This window comes from Argiope bruennichi, chromosome 1 (genome assembly GCF_947563725.1).
Source record: "Argiope bruennichi chromosome 1, qqArgBrue1.1, whole genome shotgun sequence".
NCBI lineage: Eukaryota > Metazoa > Arthropoda > Arachnida > Araneae > Araneidae > Argiope > Argiope bruennichi.
In genome coordinates this window covers 92,314,246-92,338,648 of record NC_079151.1, presented here as the reverse complement: position 1 = coordinate 92,338,648, position 24,403 = coordinate 92,314,246, and the positions used below count along the sequence as shown (strand labels likewise).

General features: G+C 29.5%; 2 protein-coding genes across 7 annotated transcripts in view; one reads left to right on the top strand and one right to left on the bottom strand.

Annotated features, from left to right (window-relative positions):
- The window catches only part of LOC129964882 (tyrosine-protein kinase RYK-like), a 468,554-nt gene extending 451,662 nt beyond the window's left edge, over nucleotides 1-16,892 (top strand). For all 3 annotated transcript variants that reach the window (XM_056079139.1, XM_056079138.1, XM_056079141.1), the window contains exons 8-14: nucleotides 7,532-7,681; nucleotides 7,811-7,900; nucleotides 8,644-8,843; nucleotides 11,593-11,702; nucleotides 12,944-13,103; nucleotides 13,863-13,999; nucleotides 15,174-16,892. In XM_056079139.1, coding sequence (XP_055935114.1) covers nucleotides 7,532-7,681; nucleotides 7,811-7,900; nucleotides 8,644-8,843; nucleotides 11,593-11,702; nucleotides 12,944-13,103; nucleotides 13,863-13,999; nucleotides 15,174-15,285 — 959 coding nt within the window. In that variant the 3' untranslated portion in view covers nucleotides 15,286-16,892. The remainder of the gene's footprint in view (nucleotides 1-7,531; nucleotides 7,682-7,810; nucleotides 7,901-8,643; nucleotides 8,844-11,592; nucleotides 11,703-12,943; nucleotides 13,104-13,862; nucleotides 14,000-15,173) is intronic.
- Nucleotides 16,893-17,528: 636 nt separating this feature from the next.
- The window catches only part of LOC129971512 (maltase-glucoamylase-like), a 124,282-nt gene continuing 117,407 nt past the window's right edge, over nucleotides 17,529-24,403 (bottom strand). For all 4 annotated transcript variants that reach the window (XM_056085377.1, XM_056085368.1, XM_056085349.1 and 1 more), the window contains exons 16-21: nucleotides 23,629-23,685; nucleotides 21,514-21,653; nucleotides 19,275-19,363; nucleotides 19,005-19,054; nucleotides 18,708-18,881; nucleotides 17,529-17,893 (exon numbers count right to left, since the gene is read on the bottom strand). In XM_056085377.1, coding sequence (XP_055941352.1) covers nucleotides 17,828-17,893; nucleotides 18,708-18,881; nucleotides 19,005-19,054; nucleotides 19,275-19,363; nucleotides 21,514-21,653; nucleotides 23,629-23,685 — 576 coding nt within the window. In that variant the 3' untranslated portion in view covers nucleotides 17,529-17,827. The remainder of the gene's footprint in view (nucleotides 17,894-18,707; nucleotides 18,882-19,004; nucleotides 19,055-19,274; nucleotides 19,364-21,513; nucleotides 21,654-23,628; nucleotides 23,686-24,403) is intronic.

The window sequence follows — 24,403 nt, the reverse complement described above, 5'->3', positions numbered from 1 at the left end:
GATAATCGTTTGCGGCTATAAAGAAAACCTTGTTTTTAATTGATTATAGTATTTTTTTTATTAACTTGTGTATATATTTTCCTCTTCTTTCTGTTATTCTTATTTACGTTGAGAGAGTGTTTATTTAAAAGTAATTCTTAACAGAATGGTTATCTTCCAATAGATGAATAATAATTCGTTAAAATGCATTCACTGTGCAATTATATTTTATATATTTGGTATTCATTCTACAATTATTGAATAATTAAATGAGCATATGATAAGTAAAACAATGCCACACGATTAGATAAATTTGAAACAACTTACATGATCAATATAAGAACAAAATCGTCTGTGGCTATCAAGAAAACCTTGTTTTTGATTGGTTATAGTATTTTTTTTTTTTTTTTGCTGTTGTTAACTTGTGCATATATTTTCCTCTTCTTTCTGTTATTCTTATTTACGTTGAGAGAGTGTTTATTTAAAAGTAATTCTTAACAGAATGGTTATCTTCCAGTAGATGAATAATAATTCGTTAAAATGTATTCACTGTGCAATTACATTATGTATTAGGTATTTATTTTACAACTACTGAAAAAATAAATGAGCATGTGATGAGTAAAACAATGCCAAACGATTAGTTAAATCTGAAACAACTTACATGATCAATATAAGAACAAAATCGTCTGCGGCTATCAAGGCAATCTCGTATATAATTGATTTATTTTCTTGACTTATTGTTATTTGTTAACTTGTATATATATTTTCCTCTTCTATTATTCTTATTTTCGCTGAGAGAGTGTTATTTTAACGGATAATTCTTATCGAATGGTTATCTACCTGTAGATGAATAATAATTGTTTACATTGTAGTTATACAAGGCGTTTCAAACTCTTTTATTGCTTTTTTTTCAAATTTTAACCGAGAAGGTATACTTCAGAAGTTGATGGATGGAGAACGTAGCGAACCAGTGAACGGCCCGGTCTTGGCACGAATATTCTTTCCCCGAATTGCGAAGCGCGTCACGTTCGGGAAGAACATTCGGTGTTGCACATCCGAGATGACAGAGGCGATAGAGAACTGTCATTTCAGATAAAAATCGCGGAATAGAAACCGACAGAGAAAATAAAAAGTAACACGTTCCTGTCACAAGTATAACTAATCTGTCAAGATGGCCTCTCGTTCCATGCTACCGGCCTTTGTTTGCATCGTATCTCTGATGTTTGATAAAAACTAAGAGATCATGAGTACCTGTCGGTCTTAGATAATATCTGAATTAATTTATTCCAATCGCGTGTGTTATGTTGGTCTAACGTCTTGCATTGGTTATTATCTGTGACGGGAATACAAAATTCAATATATATATATATATCGAGAGAAAAAATACGCGATCATGAACTATTTTTAGATTTATTAATATATTTTATAAAGCAGCATACTAATTAAATTGATATTCTCCAAATAATATCGTTTTTATTTTGATGGAAATTCAAAAAAGACTTTTAATGTATTCATGATTTTTTTTTTTTTTTTACTTTCTCCTATACGTAGTATAGAGAAGGTATAGTAATCGTCAAAAAAAAAAAAAAAAAAAAAAAATTCGAATTCGAGATTTTTGGCAAAGTTGTGCGTTTTAAACCTCTCTAAATTCGGAAAGCATTTTTGGAAAATGTTAGTCCGTTTGTCTGAATGTGACTAAGATAATTCAATGAGGCTTTGAGCTAGACGTTTGAAATTTGGCATACAGTCTTTACACCAAATTTACAGATCTGTTCAGAGGAAATTCGTATGTCCAGCTGTTCGAATATAAGTTAACACGGTTTACAAAACAAAGACAGCTAGATTGATAAACGAAGAGAGCTAGATAGATAAGATTCGGTTCACAGAATTAACATCTACAGTCTAGACACCTGTCAAAGTTTGAGCTAAATCCAATGGCGGATTATTTGCCTTTTGTTCTATATTTTCAGAAACATGTAAACACAATCATTTAAATAAATGAAAAATAGTATGGGATTTTGTGATTGCAAATGCAATTTTGTGCCATGTCTTTGCTTCAATTGATTGATAAAAACGTGTCTAAAGCACAAATTCGATTTTCGGATGCTATTAACTACGGATTAATCGCCAAATAGCTCGCCAATTATGACACGATAGATTCAGTAAAATTGCTAAATTAACGCCAAATGTTAATATTTCGTAACTATTGTACGTTAGTGCCATGCAAGGTGTTCTCAGGCAGGAAAAGTTTATTAGAGAGTATGTAAGAAAGTTTTGTTAAGACAACTCAAGCTGGTTTTTAATCCCAACTCTCAACAATTTTACTCAATGATAAGTTAAATAGCTTGAACAAGTAGTGAAACAAATCTAACATATTAACAGCCGTGGGAGCTGCCGCATTGATTGTTGTAATAATTCAATGTATTTCATTAATTTCAAAATTTAATGCAAAACTTTTTTTTTTTACTTTCTAGTATACATAGTATAGAGAAAATATAGTAATCTCCACATTTTAGACCTTACTGTGTTCAAAAATCACATTTTTGGAAATTGTTCGTCTATCTGGGACAAAGATAACTCAGAAACACTTTGAGCTAGACGTTTGAAATTTGGCATACAGTCTTTACACCAAACTTGCAGATTTCTATCAAATTTTTGAGTAAAATCTGTTCAGAGGAAATTCGTCTGTCCGGCTTTTCGAATATGAGCTAACACGACAACTACAAAACGAAGATATCTAGATCGGTTGACAAAAACGTATCTGAAGCACAAATTCGATTTTTGGATACTGTTAGCGGCATTAAAATACTCGGGATTAAAATACTGTTTTTAATATTTTTAATGTAAAAACTATTTTTATATAAAAATATTATAATACACATAATCCGTTTCTCGTCTGGAATTCTTTTTTAATTGAAATGAGAATATAAATTGAAAAAGATTTTTAAACATCACGGACGCCTAATTTTTTAATTTTTCTATTATCATTTATTAGACTATTCATTATTTCTTATAAGGCGCTGATAAAAATGGCAAAAGCTTTTAACGGCTGTAATTTTTAAATCCAATTAAATAAAATTCAGAATTTTTTTAAAGTCAGTAAAAAGCGTAGCCAAAAATATTTAAAAAATAAAACGGAAATATCGAAAAGTATTAAATAATTTATATATCTGGTTTAAAATTTCTCCGTTGCTAGGCAACGGAGTGTCTATAAATTTCCTTATTTCAAAATCGTCTGCATCTATTCAAATTATTAATTAAATTTTAAAAATTTAGCAAAATGGAATGAAAAATTTTATAGGAATAAAATTGGTATTATTATTGATTAGATAAAATTTTGAACTTTTAAGATGATATAAAACACAGAGTAGATAGACTTAATTCTATAACTGTGTTTTTCGGATTCAGGCACATCGGAAACGTTACAATTCATCAAAATCTTGTGATCGAATTTTTTGACGACTGCAATATTTTCTTTTATGCTTTATATACGAGAAAATAAAAACGAAACAAGTATTTGATCGATTTAAAGCAAGATCTAACTGATCGAAATGCAATTTGGATATACATAGTGGAAACGAATTACTAAATTATGGCAGAATGATTGAGTAACTTTAAGCTGGTGTTTGGCAGAATAGTAATACCATTTTTCACGTTTTATGTCTTAACATAAAACTACCAATGTTAACTATATACCTCATTTTACCACATCCGTCAAATTGGCGAGTTTTTGATCGTCTTGATTTTCACTGTAACTTTTGACTTAGTTTATGTAAAAGAATATAATTTAACAAAAACAATTGATATAGTAATTTATTAAATATTAATTTAAAAAACAAACAAGAAAAACAATTTGTATTTATAGGATATCTAGTCGGAGCTTTTAGTTCTAATTACTGAATCATAATCGGAATAAAATAGATCCCATTATAGCGGCTGCCGAACGCTTTGGCTCAATCAATATAATTTCATATTAAAAATGAAATTCTAATTTTTCCTGGAAATGTTGTCTGAAAGCGATGTATAAATGAACGTAAATACATATTGATGATACATCATTGCATAGATGATCCATAAAATATTATAAACTTTGAAATTGCTTAAGCCGTCATTTTGGCGGATCTTGACATAAATAAGTATAGGTTATATTGATAACGGAAGTTAAAATGACTGAGTGGAAATTGAATAGGTATATGTAATTTTTCTTACATTTTATTAAAAGTAATAAAGTTCTAGAACAATACATAGATTATATCAAAATTTTTAAACATGAATTTGAAAACCGTTAGTAGTTGTAGTGTTGAATTTAAAACAGTTTTCTTTTCAGAAGTAAATCAGATTTAATAAAATCGCAACTAAAAAAAAAAATGAACGCAAAGAAAATAGAATAACTTTTCTGGTTACTTGTTATTACTATTTTAAATCCAATTCGAAAATTCGTTTTTCTGTGCCGCCAAAAAGCTGGATACTCGATTATGTAGGAGATAAAATATGTTCGTAAAAATCAACATTTTGATTCTTTCTTACACTTTTTCTCAAAATGAAATGGTCGTCACAAGTCATCCAACCATCTCTTTCTCGGGAAAAAAAAGAAAACCCAAGGCAAAGTTCGAGTGTCAACTCTTATTTCGCTGTTGAGTGAGCATTTTGTACGGTCCTATTTAGGTCTCAAGTAGTATCTGCGCTCCATCCCTTCCCCCAACATTCTCTCTACCCTTCCCCGTACATTACTTTATCACTCGTTTAGATGCCACAGCACGAGCATCCTATCTTTCAAACGATTTTTTTTTCACCCCCATTCCAACCGCTTTTGAGTTTTCAGTTCTTAACTAAAGCGCAAAGATGCAGTTTCCGTGACTTGAATCCTAATAGGGTTTCTCCACCCCATAGTGTACCGTAGATATATTTTTTTTTTTTTCTTCCTGTTCTAATCTTCTTAATAATATTCAGTACTTTTTTTATAGTAGCTATTTGTTTTTCTAGTGACTTCACGGGCTTTTTTCTTTTGTATGATTATTTTCCCCACGTAGTTTGGCAACAATTCTTAACTATGGAAGTTCTCAACGTTTCTTTTGTTATTGTAAAGATGATAATTTTTTAAAGCTGACTTTTGTGTGTTTTGATTTTTCTGTTATGTTGGCGGTGAATAGCTACAAAGAACTATTTTTCACGCCATGATTCATACGTTTTGAGAACAATAAATAAAATGTAAAGAAAAAATTTGTAAATTTTTTTAAAATCAATTTTTAAGTGTTAAAAATATTTAATATAAAAATAATTTAGCACTGAAAATATTATGCTATTAAATTTATCTTAGTCAAATTTTGTTTTTTCTCCCTGTAAGGAATAGCACCTTTTTACTTTCTCGCATATATAATATAGAAAAAGAATAGTAATTATCAAAAAAATTCGAACTCGAGATTCTGACGAATCACGTTTTAGAGCTCCTTGAGTTCAAAAAAACAACTTTTTGAAGAATGTCCGCCTGCCTATATGACTGTGACAAAGATAACTAAAAAAACGCTTTGAGCTAGCTGGATGAAATGTGGTATATGGTCATTATATCAAATTTGCAGATTTCTATCAAATTTTGAGCAAAGACCGATTGTCTGTCCGGTTCTTCGAATATAATTTAAAATGAAAACTACGCACGAAGAGAGCTAGATAGATAAAAATTCGATAGACAGAACCAACATCAAATTGTGAGCTAAATACAACAAGGGATTGACCGTCCTGCGATCTGTCCTTTCAGAAACATGTAAATATGATTACTCAAAGACGCAATGACTTAAATATATCAAATTTGGTTTGGTAATTTGTGACTATCAGAGTAATTCTGTGACAAATTTTCGTTTCAATCGGTAGTGAAAAACGCGTTTAAAAAACAAATTCGATTTTCGAGTACCTTTATCTGCATACCAGGAATTAATCGCCGAAACAGTCGCCAAGCATCACACGATAGATTCAGTGAAAATACTAAATTCACGCCTAAGGTTAATAATTCGTAACTATTGTACGCCAATGCCATGCAAGGCGTTCTCTAGGATAACACCTTTATATACGAGAAGGTTTTGAGAAGACCACTCCATCTGGTTTGTATCAGTTACTTGACTGAGTCTGATTCAAATTATGAATCAAAACATTTGAAAGCATTTGCATTTTGATATGCATCTGATCCCCAAAGTGTATAATTTTACTCTTACTGTTATTTCTCATTTCTATTTGCGGTGAGAATTCATTTTAATCTTTCAAATTGCCCGAAATTTCAATTAGGATAGGATTATTCGAAATAATTTGAACCAGACTCAATCAAATAATTAATATACAAGAGAGCCATTTCTTAGAAATGAAATTTGATTAGAAGATATATTTAACGGTTACGAAAACAATGTCTTTTATATTTCTTTACTTCAATTTATTTAAAATAATTGGCAGAATCAAACATCGAATCTTCCAGTTTGAATCATTAGTCTGATTTCATCAATTATTAATTTATATAAAAGTTCATGACCTCATATCGTTAGCATTTACCGGCTTTTCACTCCACTCCTCCCACACTACTTCTTCATACTTTCTCTATGGGAAAACAAACCTCGACAGAATATCTCTACCTCAACAACTAGACCGATTTTGCCAACTGATTTCACCATTTTGCAACCATAGTTAACAAATGCGAAATCCTTGTGCTTTTAATGCAAATATAATGCCAAATGTTTTTTTTTTTTTGACGATAAAATGTAGTTAATTAAAGTTGGTTGACATGACAATATTATTTCTATTGTACAGCCAGCGAACAGTTGGTCGCCAAAGTCAGTTGTTTTGCTGTCTTGTTTTCCAAAAGATTATATTTCTGATCCCCGTCCTCAAAACGATCTGGATCATAAATATCCGTAGCCAGATTTCTTGTGTATTTCAAACAGCTTCGAAAATCCCCTTTACCCCGTCTTTAAAATCGAATACACCAAAGAGCCAAAAATAGTATTTTGTAAGCTATACTCACAATCATGACTTCAACGGCTATCTTAAATATTTCTATTCTTCCTTAATATTCCTTGCTTTTTGAAACATACTTTTAAACAGAACACAGCTTTTTACAAACGTTCGTGAAACCTTATTCTTTCGTTATAAATTGTGAAACAATTTGTTCTTAAATTTCTTATTTTATTTATTTATTCTATCCCAAATCATGAAAATGAAAAAAAGGATCTTTTTGTGAAAACATTAACAGACAAATTTTGTATTTTGTATAAATCTGATAATCATAAAAAAAAAAAAAAAAAAAAAAAAAAAAATACTCCAAATCCCTACTTAACTTTAGCATTGCTTCAAAAATTCACAGATAATGAGCGGCATGAGTTTGTGCTCAAACAAGAGCACTTTTGCATACTCCACCCAGAACGGACATTTTCAAATTACTTCTAAGCGAAAATCAGTTAAAATTATTCTTTACCTATAATAACAATTAATTGGATTTCTGACTTTAATTTATCACTGCCGACGAATTTGAGCACCGACCGGAAATAATTAAAGTTACCCATTTTTCCCTCCACAGGTTACACCAGCTTCAAACGGCTCACGCCCATTACCACAACGACGACCTCTGTACAAGTGAACGAGCGTAAATCCATGGACATTTCTCAACAAATTGCAGAAATCCGAATCGACCGGAGGAATATTATTCTCCAAGAAAGATTACAAGAAGGTAAGTTGCTCTTGTTTGAGAATCCTAAATGATATCGTGATATTATATTCAAAACAAGTGGTTAGTCTTATTGGAAGAAGAATGATCTAATACATCTAGGCTTATTTCTGATGAGCTTTCTGTTTTTAGGTACCTTCGGGCAGATTTACCACGCGATTGTCCGAGATGACGATATGCTGACCCCACATGGATTTTCTGCGATGGTCAAAACTGTTACAGGTGAGGCAAAGCGAACTCTTTTGGAAGCCTTTATTATAATTCACTATCATAAATATAGCATTGACATAAATTATTATAGCACTTACATAACCGAATAAAATACGAATTCTGAAAATACCAGGTCATTGGTTGATTTTATGTGCAATAAACTCTCTAATCCGACACTTATGGGATTGGACATCTATCGGATTATAAAGAATGTCTGAGCTTTATAGATAATCACATGGACATCACTTTATTATACAATGATACTTTTTTTCTACCTATGGAGGACGATCCAAAATATATAATGCAATTTTCACACGAGTCCAACCAACTATTGCGTACAATAGAAAGCCACGGCTGCCTCAAGAAGATCGCTTGATCACAATGAGACAGTTGCAAATAATTTTCTCATTGGTCAATTATTTGCCATTGTGCTAGTGAGGCCACGTGATCTTGATGAGTTAGGCATCCACCAAACGACAGAAGCAAACGGAGCAGACACACAGAACAAGGACGGTACACGACTCCCCAATGGAGAGCGAAAGGGAAGTAAATGAAAAATGCTAAATGACACCTAAACTATATAATTGTATCATATTTTTGATGACCTGGGTAAACAGGAAGATATTCAAAACCCCTGCTGATTCTATCTTACGAGTTTAAACACAAAATAGAAACATATTGCTTAAGTTTATGAAATGATTGATGAAAGAATTCACATGATTATTAACATAGAGAAAATGCATCTCTCATTGCAGATCAAGCCTCCACTATCCAGGTGTCCTTACTGACGGCCGAAGGGATGATGATGCTTGGTCTGAACAACAAGCACATTTTGCCTCTGATTGGCCTGTGCACTGACGATCCCTACCATCCCATGCTAGTCTACCCCTACATGAACCAGGGCAATCTTAAGAAATTCCTCCACAAATGCTTGCTGGCTGAAGGACATTGCCATGTAAGTCTTTTGCTTTTTATTTTAGAAAAATTAATATTTTTTGGCAGGATTTAAGTAGATTGAAAAGTTATGAACTTCCAAAATATACAAGATAATTTCGTGTTAACGTATTACCAAATGTAATAAAATGTCCCATTCCAAATTTCAGATACCTTTGATATTATTTTGATGACTTAAATATAACATTCAATAGTCTGATTAATGTTCGTAATATTTGTTGTTTTTTAGTAATTTACTGGTTTTCCCAATAATTTTTGGTTATTAATTTTGGTTGACTGTTTGTCATTGAACAAATCTGAACATTATCCAAATATATAAACACATCTGTCTTAGAGGAAGAATCTCTATATCTGCAAATAATAAAAATATAAGTGTATATGTTGGCATTCTATACTTAATACTTAAAGCTACCAAATTTGGTTTATACTATATATTTTGGAAGGCGCACCTCGAAGCAATTATTTTCCTTAATTAGAATTTTAACTAATTGAAAATTAAGTTGAATTTTGCCGTTTTCTCCGCAAGAAATAAATTTTACATCGATTCAAAATTGAAGAAATTGTCTTAAAATTATACTAATTTAAAAGGTATGCGAATTTTTCCTGTTATTTTTAGCAATTTTTCAAAACTTCCAACAATAACTTTACTTTACTGTTTTAAAATTCAGATAATTTTCATTGTTTTATCAAATATTTAATCGCGTAACTTTCTTCCACTATTGAAAACTAAAGAAGAAAGACTCAGTTTAATATCTGTGTAAGTTTACAAAACGAATAAAAAAAAAAAAAATGAAATTACAATACCTCGAAAGCCAGAAGACAAATGAACCGAACATTTACCGTTTTTAATAGTGTTATACTTTCATGGGAATAATCTACATTAGAAAGGTCCATGTACGCAATAAAAACAGTGCATCTGTCAGACAATTCAAATAACTTAAATGCCTGCCAATTTGACGGCACACGAATAATAAGTTACATCAAAATGATTTAACTGAAATTAAACATAACCAATATCAGCGATGAATTAATTGGTAGCCCACCTAAGAATGTCCTCCATCATCAACTACGAATCCGATTTTGATAATTCTTATTTTATATGAGGGTTCGTTACTCCTAAATATAGCATTAATGGTCGATAACCCCGCCCTCCATACATTTTTCTTTTTCTCGAGAAATTTCAGAAACATTTCTTCACTGTACCTTCTTCAAGGAGAAAATTCTTGATAGAGTTCCCAAGTCACAGTATCAATTCCGCCAATTTTTATTTTACATAAAAGTTTATGGTCCTGTAAATAAATTATCAATGTTTTGATAATTTATTTGCCTCCATTTTCGAGACGTATCGAGAACTAAAATTTCGATAGAACTCCCAAATATCAACAAATGGATTGATTATACCAATTTATTTCACACTTTAAACGCATAATTAACCAATCAGACTCTTTCTTTATAGTGTGAGTACAAATTAAAATAATACTTTCTTCTATTTTGATAATATATATTTTATCAAATATGGTCGTTAAGACTAAGACATTATTATTGATATGATCGATGAACAAATTGTCGTTGGAAGCCATTAATGGTAATAAGATTAAATATTTATTCGAACTAATTATTATTCATTCCATCGATCTATTCGAATCATCACGTTATCGCAATAATATAAGCATTTATTTAAATTATATTTGCGTTATAAAAATAAAGTATTCTGATCAGTAAATTATGCTTGCAAAGGAGAAAAATAAATGGATGAATAAAATTGGTGAAATCAAATTAGTTCTTGAGATTGGAGGCGCTGTCAGTTTTATTTTGAGATATCGCCTAAAAATGGAGGAAGATGTAGGGCAAGTGACCGTTGATGTATGTGTGGGAAGTTATAAGCTTTCATAAAAAAGAACTAACGGGATGGTCTTCTCAAAATTTTCTCGCATATTCGCTACTAAACTTGTCATGCCAGAGAATGCCTTATATGATATTAGCATACAATTGTTACGAAATATTAACTCTTGGCCTAAATTAAGAACTTTTAGAGAATTTATTCAATCTCTTTGGCGACTAATCTCTGGCACATGTTAATAGTATAAAAAAAAACGAATATGTGTTTTAGACACGCTTTTCTTAACCGATTGAAGCAAAAACTTTTCACAAAGCTGCAGTTGTAGTCACAAAATTCCATACCAAATTTGATGCATTTAAGTCTTTGTGTTTTTCACTTATCGCGTTTACATGTTTCTAAAAGTACAGACCGAAAGACAGTCAACCTGAAGTTGGGTTTGGCTCAAAATTTGATAGGTGCCTACACTATAGATGTTAAATTTGTGCACCGAATTTTATTTGTCTAACTCTCTTTGTTTTGTAATTATCATGTTAACTTATATTCGAACAGCCGGACAAACGGACTGATCAGATTTTACTAACAATTTGATAAAATCTGCAAATTTGATGTAAAGACTGTATACCTAATTTCAATCATCCAGCTCAGAGCGTTTTTGAGATTACTTTGTCACAGACAGGCGGATATTTTCCAACGTGGTCTAAAACGTGGCGATTCTTCAAAATACCAAGTTCGAATTTTTTGACGATTATTATTCTTTCTCTACACTACATATACGAAAAAGTAAAAATTGACGAAATTGGATCAGTAGTAGGGCCTAGAGTACTAACTCTTTGGTTTTGTTATTTACTTAAATATACTGATATACTAATTAAAGTTATGTTTATAACAATAATTTTGTTTTTTCCTGTAGGCTTTGATGCACAGGGACCTCGTAGCAATGGCTTTGCAAATCGTTCAAGCCATCGCATTTTTACATGACAGACGAATTATTCACCGGGACATTGCAACAAGAAACTGTGTGTAAGTGTTTGATTCAGATACCTATATAAAATTCCTAATCATTTATCACATAGTAGGCGACACTGACGACTGCAACTTAATCATTTAAATGCATTTCACCGGAAAAGAAGATATAATAATTAACACAATCTATCGAATAAGGAGCAATCAAGTAGTTCAAGTGAATTTTGGGGATAGGTTATTCAGTGGCGTAGCGAAAATAAATGGTGTCCAAGTGGATAGCATAATATTGGCACACGCTCGTGATATTTCTCTTAAAAAGTGATCTAAATACTATAATGATTTGTTCTAATGGCGCTGCTGAAAACTGGCAACAATGCCCTCGGTCTACAGTGACTAATTATTTATTGAATGGATTGAAAATAATATCTAAAAATGAAAAGCTCAGCTTGAAATACTGATATAAAGCCAAAATATACAAATAATCTTTAATTAAAAGAAGTATTAATATAAATTTATATAAATAGTAATTAATATTTTCGGAGTATAATTTTAATTTTTAAAAAAAATTCCAACATATAACTTTTAAAAAAAATTCCAATTATATGTTGTCTCGACTAATTTAAAGATTTGGACTGCATACACCAAATCTCTCTCTAATAATAATTCTTCTCTGTCAGCTTGGTTCTTAATTGTAAAAAAAATCTGAAAATTTATATATTTGAAATATGAGAAATTGTTAGTTATCCATATCAAATATTAACCTTAACAAATCATGATGATTATAAGTGCTAAAGATGTTCCAACTAATGAAAAGTTTTCATACATGGGTTGGGTAAGTGAAGTTTTTCTTAATTTGAAAAGTTTTTTTCATCAAGATATAATATAATACTATTAACTAATATCAATGAATAAGAAAGAGATAAAATATCGAATATAAAACCTAAAAATATGTAATAAAATCACCATGTGCTCATCTGAAAATTTCCTTCAAAATGAGAGCAAAAACAAATGTTTACTCTTTATTTCCTTTTATCCTAAAATAGCTTTTAACGTTCTCAAATTATTTGGAGAACAGTTCCTACGGAATGATGAAACATTTATATAGACTTGTTTCAAAATTTTCAGGAATAACAATTATTATTATATAAAAAATTATTCTGTTTTATGTATTATGAATATATAGTAAATATACTTGCATGAAATATGTTTCATTGAATAATATATTTATATATATCTTACAATAATACATTTGGAAAAACATTTCTGTATTTTTATTTATTGAATATTTTCAAAACCAGGGTGGATGACTGGCTGCAAGTAAGGCTGACAGATAATGCACTGGCTCGTGATTTATTCCCAGGGGACTACCACTGTCTCGGAGATAATGAGAACAGACCCATCAAATGGCTTGCTATTGAAAGCTTGTTGAAAAAGGAATTCTCCTATGCTAGTGATGTGGTGAGTGGTACAAACTAATACAAATAAATGGAAGGGGAAACAAAACAAAACAAAAAAAACTTTTTTAAGGTTAATAGGATACCCCCCCCATGGTGTAGAATTTTTTAAAAATGCTATTTATTCATATAAACTATCTTAAATAAGTCTTCAGTGTCAGATTATTAATACATGATGCATTTCATTACATCTTAAAAAAATTAAATAATAAAATAATATAATTTTTTTTAGCCTTTGAAAGCTCATATAAAGTTTACCTTGTTTTGTTTTAAAATGTTATTTAGTTAGTATTTTAATTTATTGTTCAGTTTTATGTACTAAAAATATTGTCTATGTTTTGCTGAAAGATATTGGCAATGGTGTCTTTTATTCTTTTCTTTTTATTTTTTTAAATAATGTAAAAAGATTTACTGAATACATGCTTTAATATGAAATCACTAGTTTTCTAAAAAAAAATGTCATTTTATGATTGAATGATTGATTAGAATGAAATCATTAAATGTTTGCTATTATGTCATATAAGATTTCCAAATATCAAATCTTAGTTAAAATTTTACCAATTCACATTTAATTTATTAGTAACTCTAAATATTTTATACACTTAATATTTGTTTAAGTTTAAAATTATATTAATGTTAAAAAGAACAAAAATTTTAAAACATGTTTCTTTTCAAACTGTACACCTTTTACATGTTCTCAGTAACTTTTGAATCTATAAAATAGATTCGTCCCTGATTATTTTGTTTTCTTTTCATTCTATAGTGGGCTTTTGGAGTGACCATGTGGGAACTGATAACTCTTGGACAACAACCCTACATTGAAATCGACCCATTTGAAATGCACTTATATTTGAGAGACGGTTATAGGTTAGATCAGCCTAAAAATTGCCCAGACGATCTGTAAGTATAATTCTTTAATGCTGTTATTTAAAAACAATTTGACAAATTCACAGCATTTTAAAGTTTTATGTAACAAATCTTTCTTTGTTTTGTCAACACACAGTACACTCCCCAGTATCCTGCCTAATGTGGTGGACGGACAGGCCGGATAACATAAAAGCCGGAGTTCTATGAACTCATCTCTTTGCCCACCAATATCAGAAGACAAAATTTTTATACTAAAACTCACTGTTATAATACGTATTTTCTCACTTCTTATTTAGTAATTTACCTCAAGCTATGTAGAATGTGAATGCAGCCCGGTAAATCATAGAAGCTGTTGCCGGTAATGCTTACAATTAAAACAGAGGGCTCTGTACTGGTAGTTGATATGTTAATATATTGCATTACAAGAATTTATTAAAGAAAAAATAAGTTAAAGTATATAACCTGTTCACATTTTAACATGAATTCTGTATACTTTACTGCGGTATACTTAAAAAAACAACATTAAGCATACCCCAAGAACAATTTATGAATCCTGTACGCAAGGTGCAGTTATAATCGGAAACAGCGGCAACAGAGATGAAACAATGAACAACGAGCAGAACGCTGCTCTTTTCCTGTTTACAATTTGCATTTTGCAAGATGTAGGAAGATCGTCGGCTTGGCAATGTTACCAATGCAATGCCTCCCACAATTAATTACGATAAAGAAAACTAGGCCGGAAAGCTGCGAACCAGATACTCGTGTGTATTATATTTCGTATTACTTTAATATTGATAATAACCTATTATCTATCAACATTTAACTTCCTCTTTCTTTTAAAATGTAATTTTTCACTGATGTTTGTTAATAATTATGTATTATTAAATTGGGCATATTTTTTTACTTCCAACCAAGGCAATCTAGTACCTAGTGCACAATTCAATAAAATTACTTAAAAAAATATTTTTGCTTTTTTTCTTTCCTTAAAATAAATTTATCCCCAAAGAGATATGGCCAAAAAAGAAAATATTGTTTTTTTGGGGGGGGGGAGTGGTATTAAAGGTTCCACCCTTTGTAAATCTACTCATGTGATACACAAAATTCATAGTCTAGCCATTCAATCCTAGAATATGCCATAATCTTCCCATCTCAATTCATTTTTTGTCTTGTGTCAAATCATCATTTTTTTTTTCTTTCTTACTTTTAGGTTTGAAGTGATGAGTTGTTGCTGGTCAACAATGCCAGAGGACAGGCCCTCCGTGCTGTATCTCATGAAATGCTTACAGAACTTTCACAAAGCACTGGGAAGTTTCATTTGAATCTCTCATTGAAGTGTTTTTAAACATTTCTATGTGCTTTCACTGCCACTCGGCTCAAGCAATTTATTCTTCAATGCTTTTCTCTGAACTCATGCACTTTTTTCAACATATATTTTAAGCAAGTACAAATAGCTTGCAAAAAAAAATTGTTTAAAAAATCTTCAAAGCGAAAGTTTTCCCACAGAAATGGGAGACTTATTCACTGCATCCTTACATTTATATTTCTAATTTATAGCAAAATTCAAAGAAAATTTTCATTTTTCTGCATTAATTATTTTTATAATCGAAATTTGTCCAATTATGGAATAATTTCCATGGAATAATGCATAATACAACAGGAACATTCATGGATTAGAAAATTTCAAACCTTTATCTGTATTGAGGAAAATATTAAGCAGAATTGGAGAAATGATTCAGTTAAACATTCAATTTCTCAACCATTGTACATATTTAAGTTTATATTCTGGTGCATTGAAGAATGGGATAATTGCTTGCGCCCAATGAAATGCCTCGTGGCTGGGGTGCTAAAGGTGCATGCTAACCATTTTCAAATCTAGTCTCAATTTGTTATTTGTGTGTGTGGCTCTGTTTTGATATATTTGTATATTGTCTTCAAATAGCCTTTATCGTTTGCATGTTCGAGGTGTGTTTCTATTCAGCTTTCTGAAGAGAAAGATACTTTTTTTTTAAATGCATGGAATTTAGCTCGATTCTAGTTTGGAAGAATTACCACACAGTGAAAGGATAGGATTAAATTAGGTTACATATTATAGCTTCAAAATGAATGGCACTAGCTAAAAGTTAGTGTAAGAGACTGTAGCTTAAATTTATGAATTTAAAAGAAAGGAAATATATAGAAAACAAATTAAACAGTTTTCTAAGAATTATTTGGATCGTATTAGAATTGTTGAAAAAAAAAAAAAACTACTTAAAATCGGATATTAATCAGATATAAATTACTATTATATAATATTAATTGGGATTCCTCTTTTTTAAATATATAATTAATAAAACATTCTATTTTATATAATTTCAGAAAAGATTGTTCGAAATATGCTTTTGTAATTTAATGATATCTTTGTGAATTTCCATAATTAAAAGCTAATAAATTATTAAAAATGTTCTAATTGGGATCAAAACAGCTAAACAAAATGTAAAATGACTTGCTGAATAACAATTTTACAAAAATGTCTTGCAATTATTATTATCTATTACTCAGGCATGTGTTCAGCATTAATGCAGCTTTTGAAGTGACATGTCCATGCCAGAAAAATATATGAAATAACAAACATCAATATGTAATAACTTAATCTTTTCCTTCATCAAAGCTACCAGGATTTTAGTTAAACCTATTTCATGTACAGCAGAACTGTGATAAAATCACTGAAACTGCACTGCAAGAAGCGAGGGAAGTGTCCTATCATACGTACTTTTTTGTGCTTCAAGAGGTCACTTCCTTCCGAAAAGCAGGGGTATATTTGTGTCTACTTATATACATTGTACATAGCCTGAATGTCAAATAATGATTATAAAATATTTATGTATATTTATTGAAAACATTGCTTTTGTTTCAAATGAGATGTTGGTATTAAATACTTGTTGATCAAGTTTATTGTATTTTAATAAAACCATGAAAAAAATAAGATGATTTGTTTAATGTCATAACACTTAATATGAAACTTATTGTAAGGAGCAAATTTGTTTAGTATCCCAATCAGTGGATTCTAAATGACATAAAGAATTATGAAGTCTCCATATTTATACAATTGCCTGATCCTATTAATGTGTCAAAAATTTATTAAATACTAACATTTAAAACAAAATTCCACACCTCTTCAGCTGAGTTGAAACCAATTAGTAACTTTTGAATTTCATTAACCAATGGTTGCATTGATAAATCTTTCTTAAGGCATCCATTGAAATGGTCTAAAATAGTGATATTCAATATTCTTGACACAGCAACTGCAATTTACAAGATATCTCGTAGGAAACTGCAGTGAAATTTTGCATGGGTTAATAGAATCTGAGGCTTGTATAAAAATATTGGCATCAAATCAATAAATTATAATTTGTTGCATCATTTTCCCAACTGGAACTGTATGTTTATCAATAACCGTTATCGAACCATGATAAGAGTACACAGCATTATGGCAACACCCAATGCCAAAGATAAGTTTTCATTTGAAAATTAAATTATATGTCACTAGAATACATCAATAATTAATTCATTGACAGACACTTCATTCACCACCTCTTAGAAAATTTAATTGCAAAAAGTAATATTTACATAAAGGCCAAGCATTGAACAATTTTTGGCACACAGAAAAATACAACTTATGTGCAGCATCCAACAATGTATTCATAAATAGCACCCAAACAAATCATAATAAAAAAATATTTTTCAGTAGCATGAAACTTATTTCTCAAGTGGCTGAATATATACATAATGCAACAGGAACAAAATACCACAGTCAAAAAAATACAAACTCCTGCCAGCAGGTTTTGTATACGATATAAACATTCATGCAAACATACAGACATTTTAAAAGAACCATTGCAATTCAGTCTTTCTTCCCAAAGGTATGAGGATCAGCTTCAAATCAAGAACCTGTAGCCAAGACAGCAATTATTCGTTAAGCGTAATGGTGTAAAATAATCAAATGTATGAATTTCATTAAAATGAGTTGATAATTTTAGTTTTATCTTAATCTAAACCAAGTATAAGTTGCAATAAGATGTTTTAAATAAAATAGAAAAAATTATTTGGCAGTCTTACATTTAATATAGCTGACTGATTTATACTGTCAAATATTTAATTCTATACCTAAAACATTGCAAATATATTTCTTTTATCGCAAATATAATTCATTTTTTAAAAAAATAGAATGAATAAATGTGATAAAAATTATTGACACATTTTTCATTAAAATTCAAATACACTACATATCTAACAATTTCAAAGACAAACTTCTAAGCATGTTTCTCCAAATTTTAAAAAGTAACTATATAGATAACCTTAAATATTGTAAAGGAATTTATATCCAAATAGTTTCTGATGGTAAAAGATAGGGTGAAAAAAAGTCAAAATATTGTCCATTGTTAAAAATTCTTATTAAGAAATCAAAACTTGAAAACATAAAAGAATGGGAATTTAGAAAAATTCAAATATGTATAATTAAATGGTTACTGTTTAAATACTAATAAAAATTTCTCCGCTTGAAATATCAACATTCAATTCTGCATAGTATGGAGGAGAACATGATTACTTTTGAAAAATGTAAAATTCAATGAAATATTTTACCCCCTTGAGTTTCATTCGTCTGTTATGCAGATGAATAGAAATTAAATTTCTGCAGACCAAAAGAAATGCTCTTTCAAAAATTACATCAGTATCAGTTGATATAAAATGAACATATACTTACCATTGTATCATAATTCCAATGATATTGTTTATTAGAAAGGATGTAGCTCTTATCAATAATAATTCTTTTGGGTGGTTTATGCAAGCCCATAATACGGACCTGTTCAATAGCAGCCTTGTAAAAACTGGATTTCAAAACCTTCTTTCCAAAATGACCAGTTACATTCAAGGAGTTCTAGAAATAAAAATCAAATAAAACACTCAGACATTTTTAAATTTTAAAAAATGTTTAGGTACCAAGAGTTGATTAATATATATATTTTTTATAGAAAAAAATTTAATTTCAAACTTAACTTACTCCTTTAGCAGAATATTCAACCAAAAGATATTCACCAAGTTCGTGTGCATCTAGAAAATAAAAAGAGTGAATTTATGCAAGCAACATCAAGATAACTTATTGTCGTATCAAATAAATAAATTCATTGCACTGCTGCCTATTTTAAATTGAACACATTTAAACTAAAAAAAAAAAGCCAACATTTGCATATCTTTAAAAACTTTATACAAAATCTAACTACGCTAATATTTAAAAATAAACAATCATTCAGAATTATTATGCAATACATACTTTTAGTTTCACCATCATCCCAATAAAGTACTCCATTGGCTGCCAAAGAAGAATTCAAAGCCACCAAAATACTCATAGAATTCTGACGACTTTAACCAGGAAAAGAAATAAAATTACATACCATTTCACAAAATTTAAAAACACAAACATCTCATTTAAATAAAAATAAATGTCAATATAAGTCCGAAAAATAATTCAAAATTCATCTTCTATCCTAATGAAATTGATTAATGAAGTATTAAACAATCACACTTTTCTGTTAAAAAGCCTTATCCACAACTTCCAAAAACTCATAATTGTTAAATCAGGCTCAAAGCATCATGATTTTTATGAATTGTATTAATAGTTTATTTAATTATCAACATACTCAGTGTTCTTAGATAATATAAATATATTCAATAAAGACTCTAGTATGAATTTATTAAAAATTAAATGAACATCATATTTCAGAACAAATCCAAATCAAACTCAACAACAAAAAAGCATATTTTTAATTTAAAAGCTTGGAATCTATTTTACCTCTCTTACCTCTGTATAAAAATTACCATTCACAAATTTCACCTCCTTTGTTTTTAATATGATTTATGCATCATACATCACACTGAACTTATATAGGTTAAATGATCAACCGAATTCTACACAGCCAGATTTCTCGCTCAGAATGGGGAGAAAAAAAAAAGTTAAAATAACTATGCTTCTACAATCCATAGTTTTCAAGAAAAATATCATATCATATCCGATGTACGAAGAATACTTTTGACACTCCATTGAAAGATGAAATCGATATATGCATATGTTTGCATCAAAGTGTATGTTCAAAATATCTACAACACATATGGAGGCAAACATGCTCATTCCGTGGAAAGACATCAAGCCATTGTTTGAAGTTTATTTCAAAAGCTGAATTTGGTAGCTAATGGTAATTTTCACACAGTGATATTGTATGGATATGCTTTATTATCTTTGGTCAATGTAATGAAAATATCCAAGGAACTTCTATGATACATGCCCATTGCCTATCACTATTCAATGCCAAAATCAACTACTGGAAAATATTGGAAATACCGACTGTCACATAATCTCCATTTTGTTGGTGGTCTCATTCCAGCTCTTATAGGCCATGTACTTCTGCATAAAATAAGAGGTAATACATGGCTTAGCTTGGTTCCAGCATGATGGAACCCTGACATGTTTTAATTCTCCTGCACTTGATTGTCTGGATATGGAATGGATGCACTGGACCAGTTTTATGATGGTTACAATCACAAAATCTGACACTCTTAGATTTCTTAAGGGCCATCTGAAACCTTTTTGGTCTATGCAGACCTAGTTATCATAAAAAGCAACTTAGCTGCTTATCTTCATGCTGCATTTACTTTCATGGATGCCACACAGCTGAAACGCATGTGGTGGTTAGTTTTTCTCGCAACACACGCATGCAAGCACGGTAGCATTTTGAAATCTTTCTATTATATGCAAATGCCAATATTCATTCAAGTTTCTGATAATTTCTTTTTTCTCTACATTGGATATGCTGCCATAATTTCATCTCGCATTTTCTCAGAAAGTATAAATCGTAGAAATATAGAACTTTGGAAAATTTTTATGTACTGAAAGTTAAAAAACTGGCAAAAATTCTCTGACAGTGAGAGCATATAGGCATTTGCTTAGTTGACTATTATTAACTAAGCATCTGCGAATGTAGATTTTGAGAGCATAACAACATTCCATTCAATGAATTGCTAACATTAATGAAACAGTAAAAAGACATCTGCATGAAATTAAAGAAAATTCATTGCCACACCTGAAAAAGTGTCATCCAACTCTCCAGATGAAAAAGTGCACAAAGTCTGCATAGAGGGCCAATTTTTATCGAGTCTTCATTTGATAATTACTTTATACCAAAATTAAGATCAAGTAATCAAACTATCATTTTCAGGCATTTACAGAGATGTAAATTTTTTTTAATAAAGGAACAAGTGCTTTTATAAACCAGCAAAATTCTTATATTCACAGAAAAGTATTATAAAGCAGATGATGAAATCAGTTACTTAAAAACTTATTTATTAAAGAATCCATTAAGAAATAATAGATTTTTAAATAGATAGGAAGCAAATATTAAAAAAAACATGTGCCTTTTATTCACAATTAGGTGCCATTAAAAATATTAAATTCAATATGCTATGTGTACAATTTTATTTTGCTGATACTGAATATATATGAAATAAATAATTCCAACCTTATTGTAGTAGTTTCAGCAGGTTTCTGCAAGGTTATAACATGACCAGCTTTTATATGCAGAACTGCAGGCTGTTTATTATCAGCAAAGGGTCCACTAGTTTCTGTAAACCATTCACCAGAGCTATAAATAGGATTTCCCTGTAAAATGTTTAGTACAATTATACCTTTATACGCAAAATTTAAAAATTCTTTTTTAATATGATGTAATATGATTCATTCACTAAACATGCAATTTGAAAAATGCTCACAGTAAGATATATATATATATATTCTTATAAATTTTTGATACTGCCTCCCAGCCTTCGCAAGTTATTTGGGGACAAATTAGAAGATTTCAGAATCTACAAGAATCTTGCAGACAGATCCATTAGGACGGTAGCTATAATAATCCTCTAGAACATTCTTTGTTCTGTCACAGACATTATAAAACATTGGTAGATGGAACTGGAGCATAATAATACTAAGTTAGTCAACATGCTGTGAGGCGTGTAATCAATGTTGAGTTAGTCAATGAATCATGAACTGAGATAAGCAATGCATTAGTAGCGAGTCAGTAGTCAAGTTCAATTCAAGACAATAGACAATGGAAAATAGCAAATGTTGGAGAAGCATCAATATTTATGGAAAGTCCCCCTTCAACAGAATTCTCTCTAAGCAAATTGTGCTCTGTTGCATATTGTTTATTCCCAATTTATTGATTGTGCATTGCTGTTTAGTAAAAACAGTTGTTATATAAACTTCGACTGAATCTGTTCAAGTCTTCATGTAGAACAAAGTATCGTTCTTTTTTATTGAGCCTATTGGACTGTTTCAACATACATGTAACTGTTGATTTTTTGATTCTGCATAAAACTGCTGTAATGATATTTTCTTTAATGAAGTCACTGAAGAGTATTTTAATAATTAAATTTGCTACTTTCAATAACAAATCTGACACAATCTTTAAAAAAGAATAAATTGTAACAATATTGTTAATCAAACCTTATTAACACATTAATTTTCATCAAAGAGTTAATTATATTAAACCCTTTAATTTTTAGAATAAAAATTAATATGGATAAATATAAACTATTCAGATTAAAAGGATTCAAATTTATGAAACTTTTTTTATTACTCTTTAAAATATTGAAAATTAATTTTATAATATTTTTAATATAAGAAAAATTAAGTTTTAAAAAAAATTTATGATTAAAGTTTTTAATTTTTTAATTTTCTTATTCACAAAGTTTCTAAAAATCGTAATTTCATTTGAATGAAATAACTGTATCTTAGAAGAGAATCTCATAATAGGTAAATAGATAAGAATAACATTAATTTCTTACTAATATTTGCTGTTTAAATATAATAACACCCTTTTTACAGTATATAAAACATTTTGTTTTAAATGCAAACTTATTTGAGGAAGACACAATGCAATACTAAAAGAAGTTGCATATGTTTATATGTATTGCTATCAGGAAACAGATTTTGCCAAGGAAGAAATCCAGTTGTTATAAGAACTTAACTTTTTTTTAAAAGAAGACTGCTCAGTATAGATATTATATATATTATATATATTTAGTGTGTAGAGTGATTATTGAAATGGAAAAAAAAAAAAAAAAAAAAGCTATGCTCTACTTTTCAGGAAAATGGACACATTTAAACTTCAATACTTCAGTAAATTCAAGTTAATCTACATTGTGATTTTTGAGGTAGCATGATTTTTATTATGCATAACAAAATCATTAATTTTTAAAAAATAGTTCTCAAGGTGTAATAATCAATGTAGGCTGTTCATTTTAAATTTCCAATGGTAAAGGTATATTTCTACTATTGTTTTCCTCTCAATAACTACTGACGTAAAATCTTTCTAAAATTATTAATTTTTGAGAAACAGTATTTTTAATGATCTAAAAATATCACTATTCAAATGACAGATTTTGTATATTAATTATAAAATATTAAGTTAAATTTTTAAGTATAAGTGTTTCCAGAATCAGCAGCATTCATCTCATGACATCTATTTTTCTTTTTAAAAAGCATCACATTTACATACCCAATAATGAAGATTTGAGCCTTATATTAATATTTAAATTTATACATAGAAATTTAAAAATTTCTCAGAGTATCTTACCTGATAAAAATCAAACCAAATACCTTGTGGCAGGTAGAAATTTAATTTCCTGGAATTCTGTAGGGAAGAGGAATGATTTATTGATGAATGTATGATTAATATCTTGATAAAATGTTAGAAATATAACTCATGAAAGCCATTATGCTCAAAATTTTATAACATACATAACATTTCAGACATAGCAAATTTTGATATAATTTTATTTTGTTATAAAATTATAATTTTAATATAATTTGATACAATTTTTGATATATCATTGTTTTGTTATAATAAACTCATGGCACACAATTCCAGATATAATCAAGGTCTCACGAATATTAGATATATACCTTGTGTGATCTCTGCTGTACAGAATTATACCAACAACTTTAAATATACTTATTTTAGTATGCTCCTGTACAAAGTTGCAACACTGTCTCAACAGAAGAATGAAAATTAATTTTTTTGGCAAAAATTTCAAAATTGCCCATAATGTATCTAAATTTAAAAGTAGTCAAGATTATCTATCAAATGAAGCCACACTCACTCATAGATATATTTATTTCTTAATTAATTTTAAATTAGACACTCAATATGATGCATTACTAGATTATGCACACAAAACTTTATAAAGATTAATAAAGCTATTATATGCTATATATAGTTTCACAGACTTAACTTTGTATAAAGGAGGTCAAACACCATGACTGTGTAATTTTTGCATTTAATTTTCTGTAGCTATTTTTAACTAATAATGTTGAATAAATTAACTTCTAAATTGTCGATATAAGTTTAA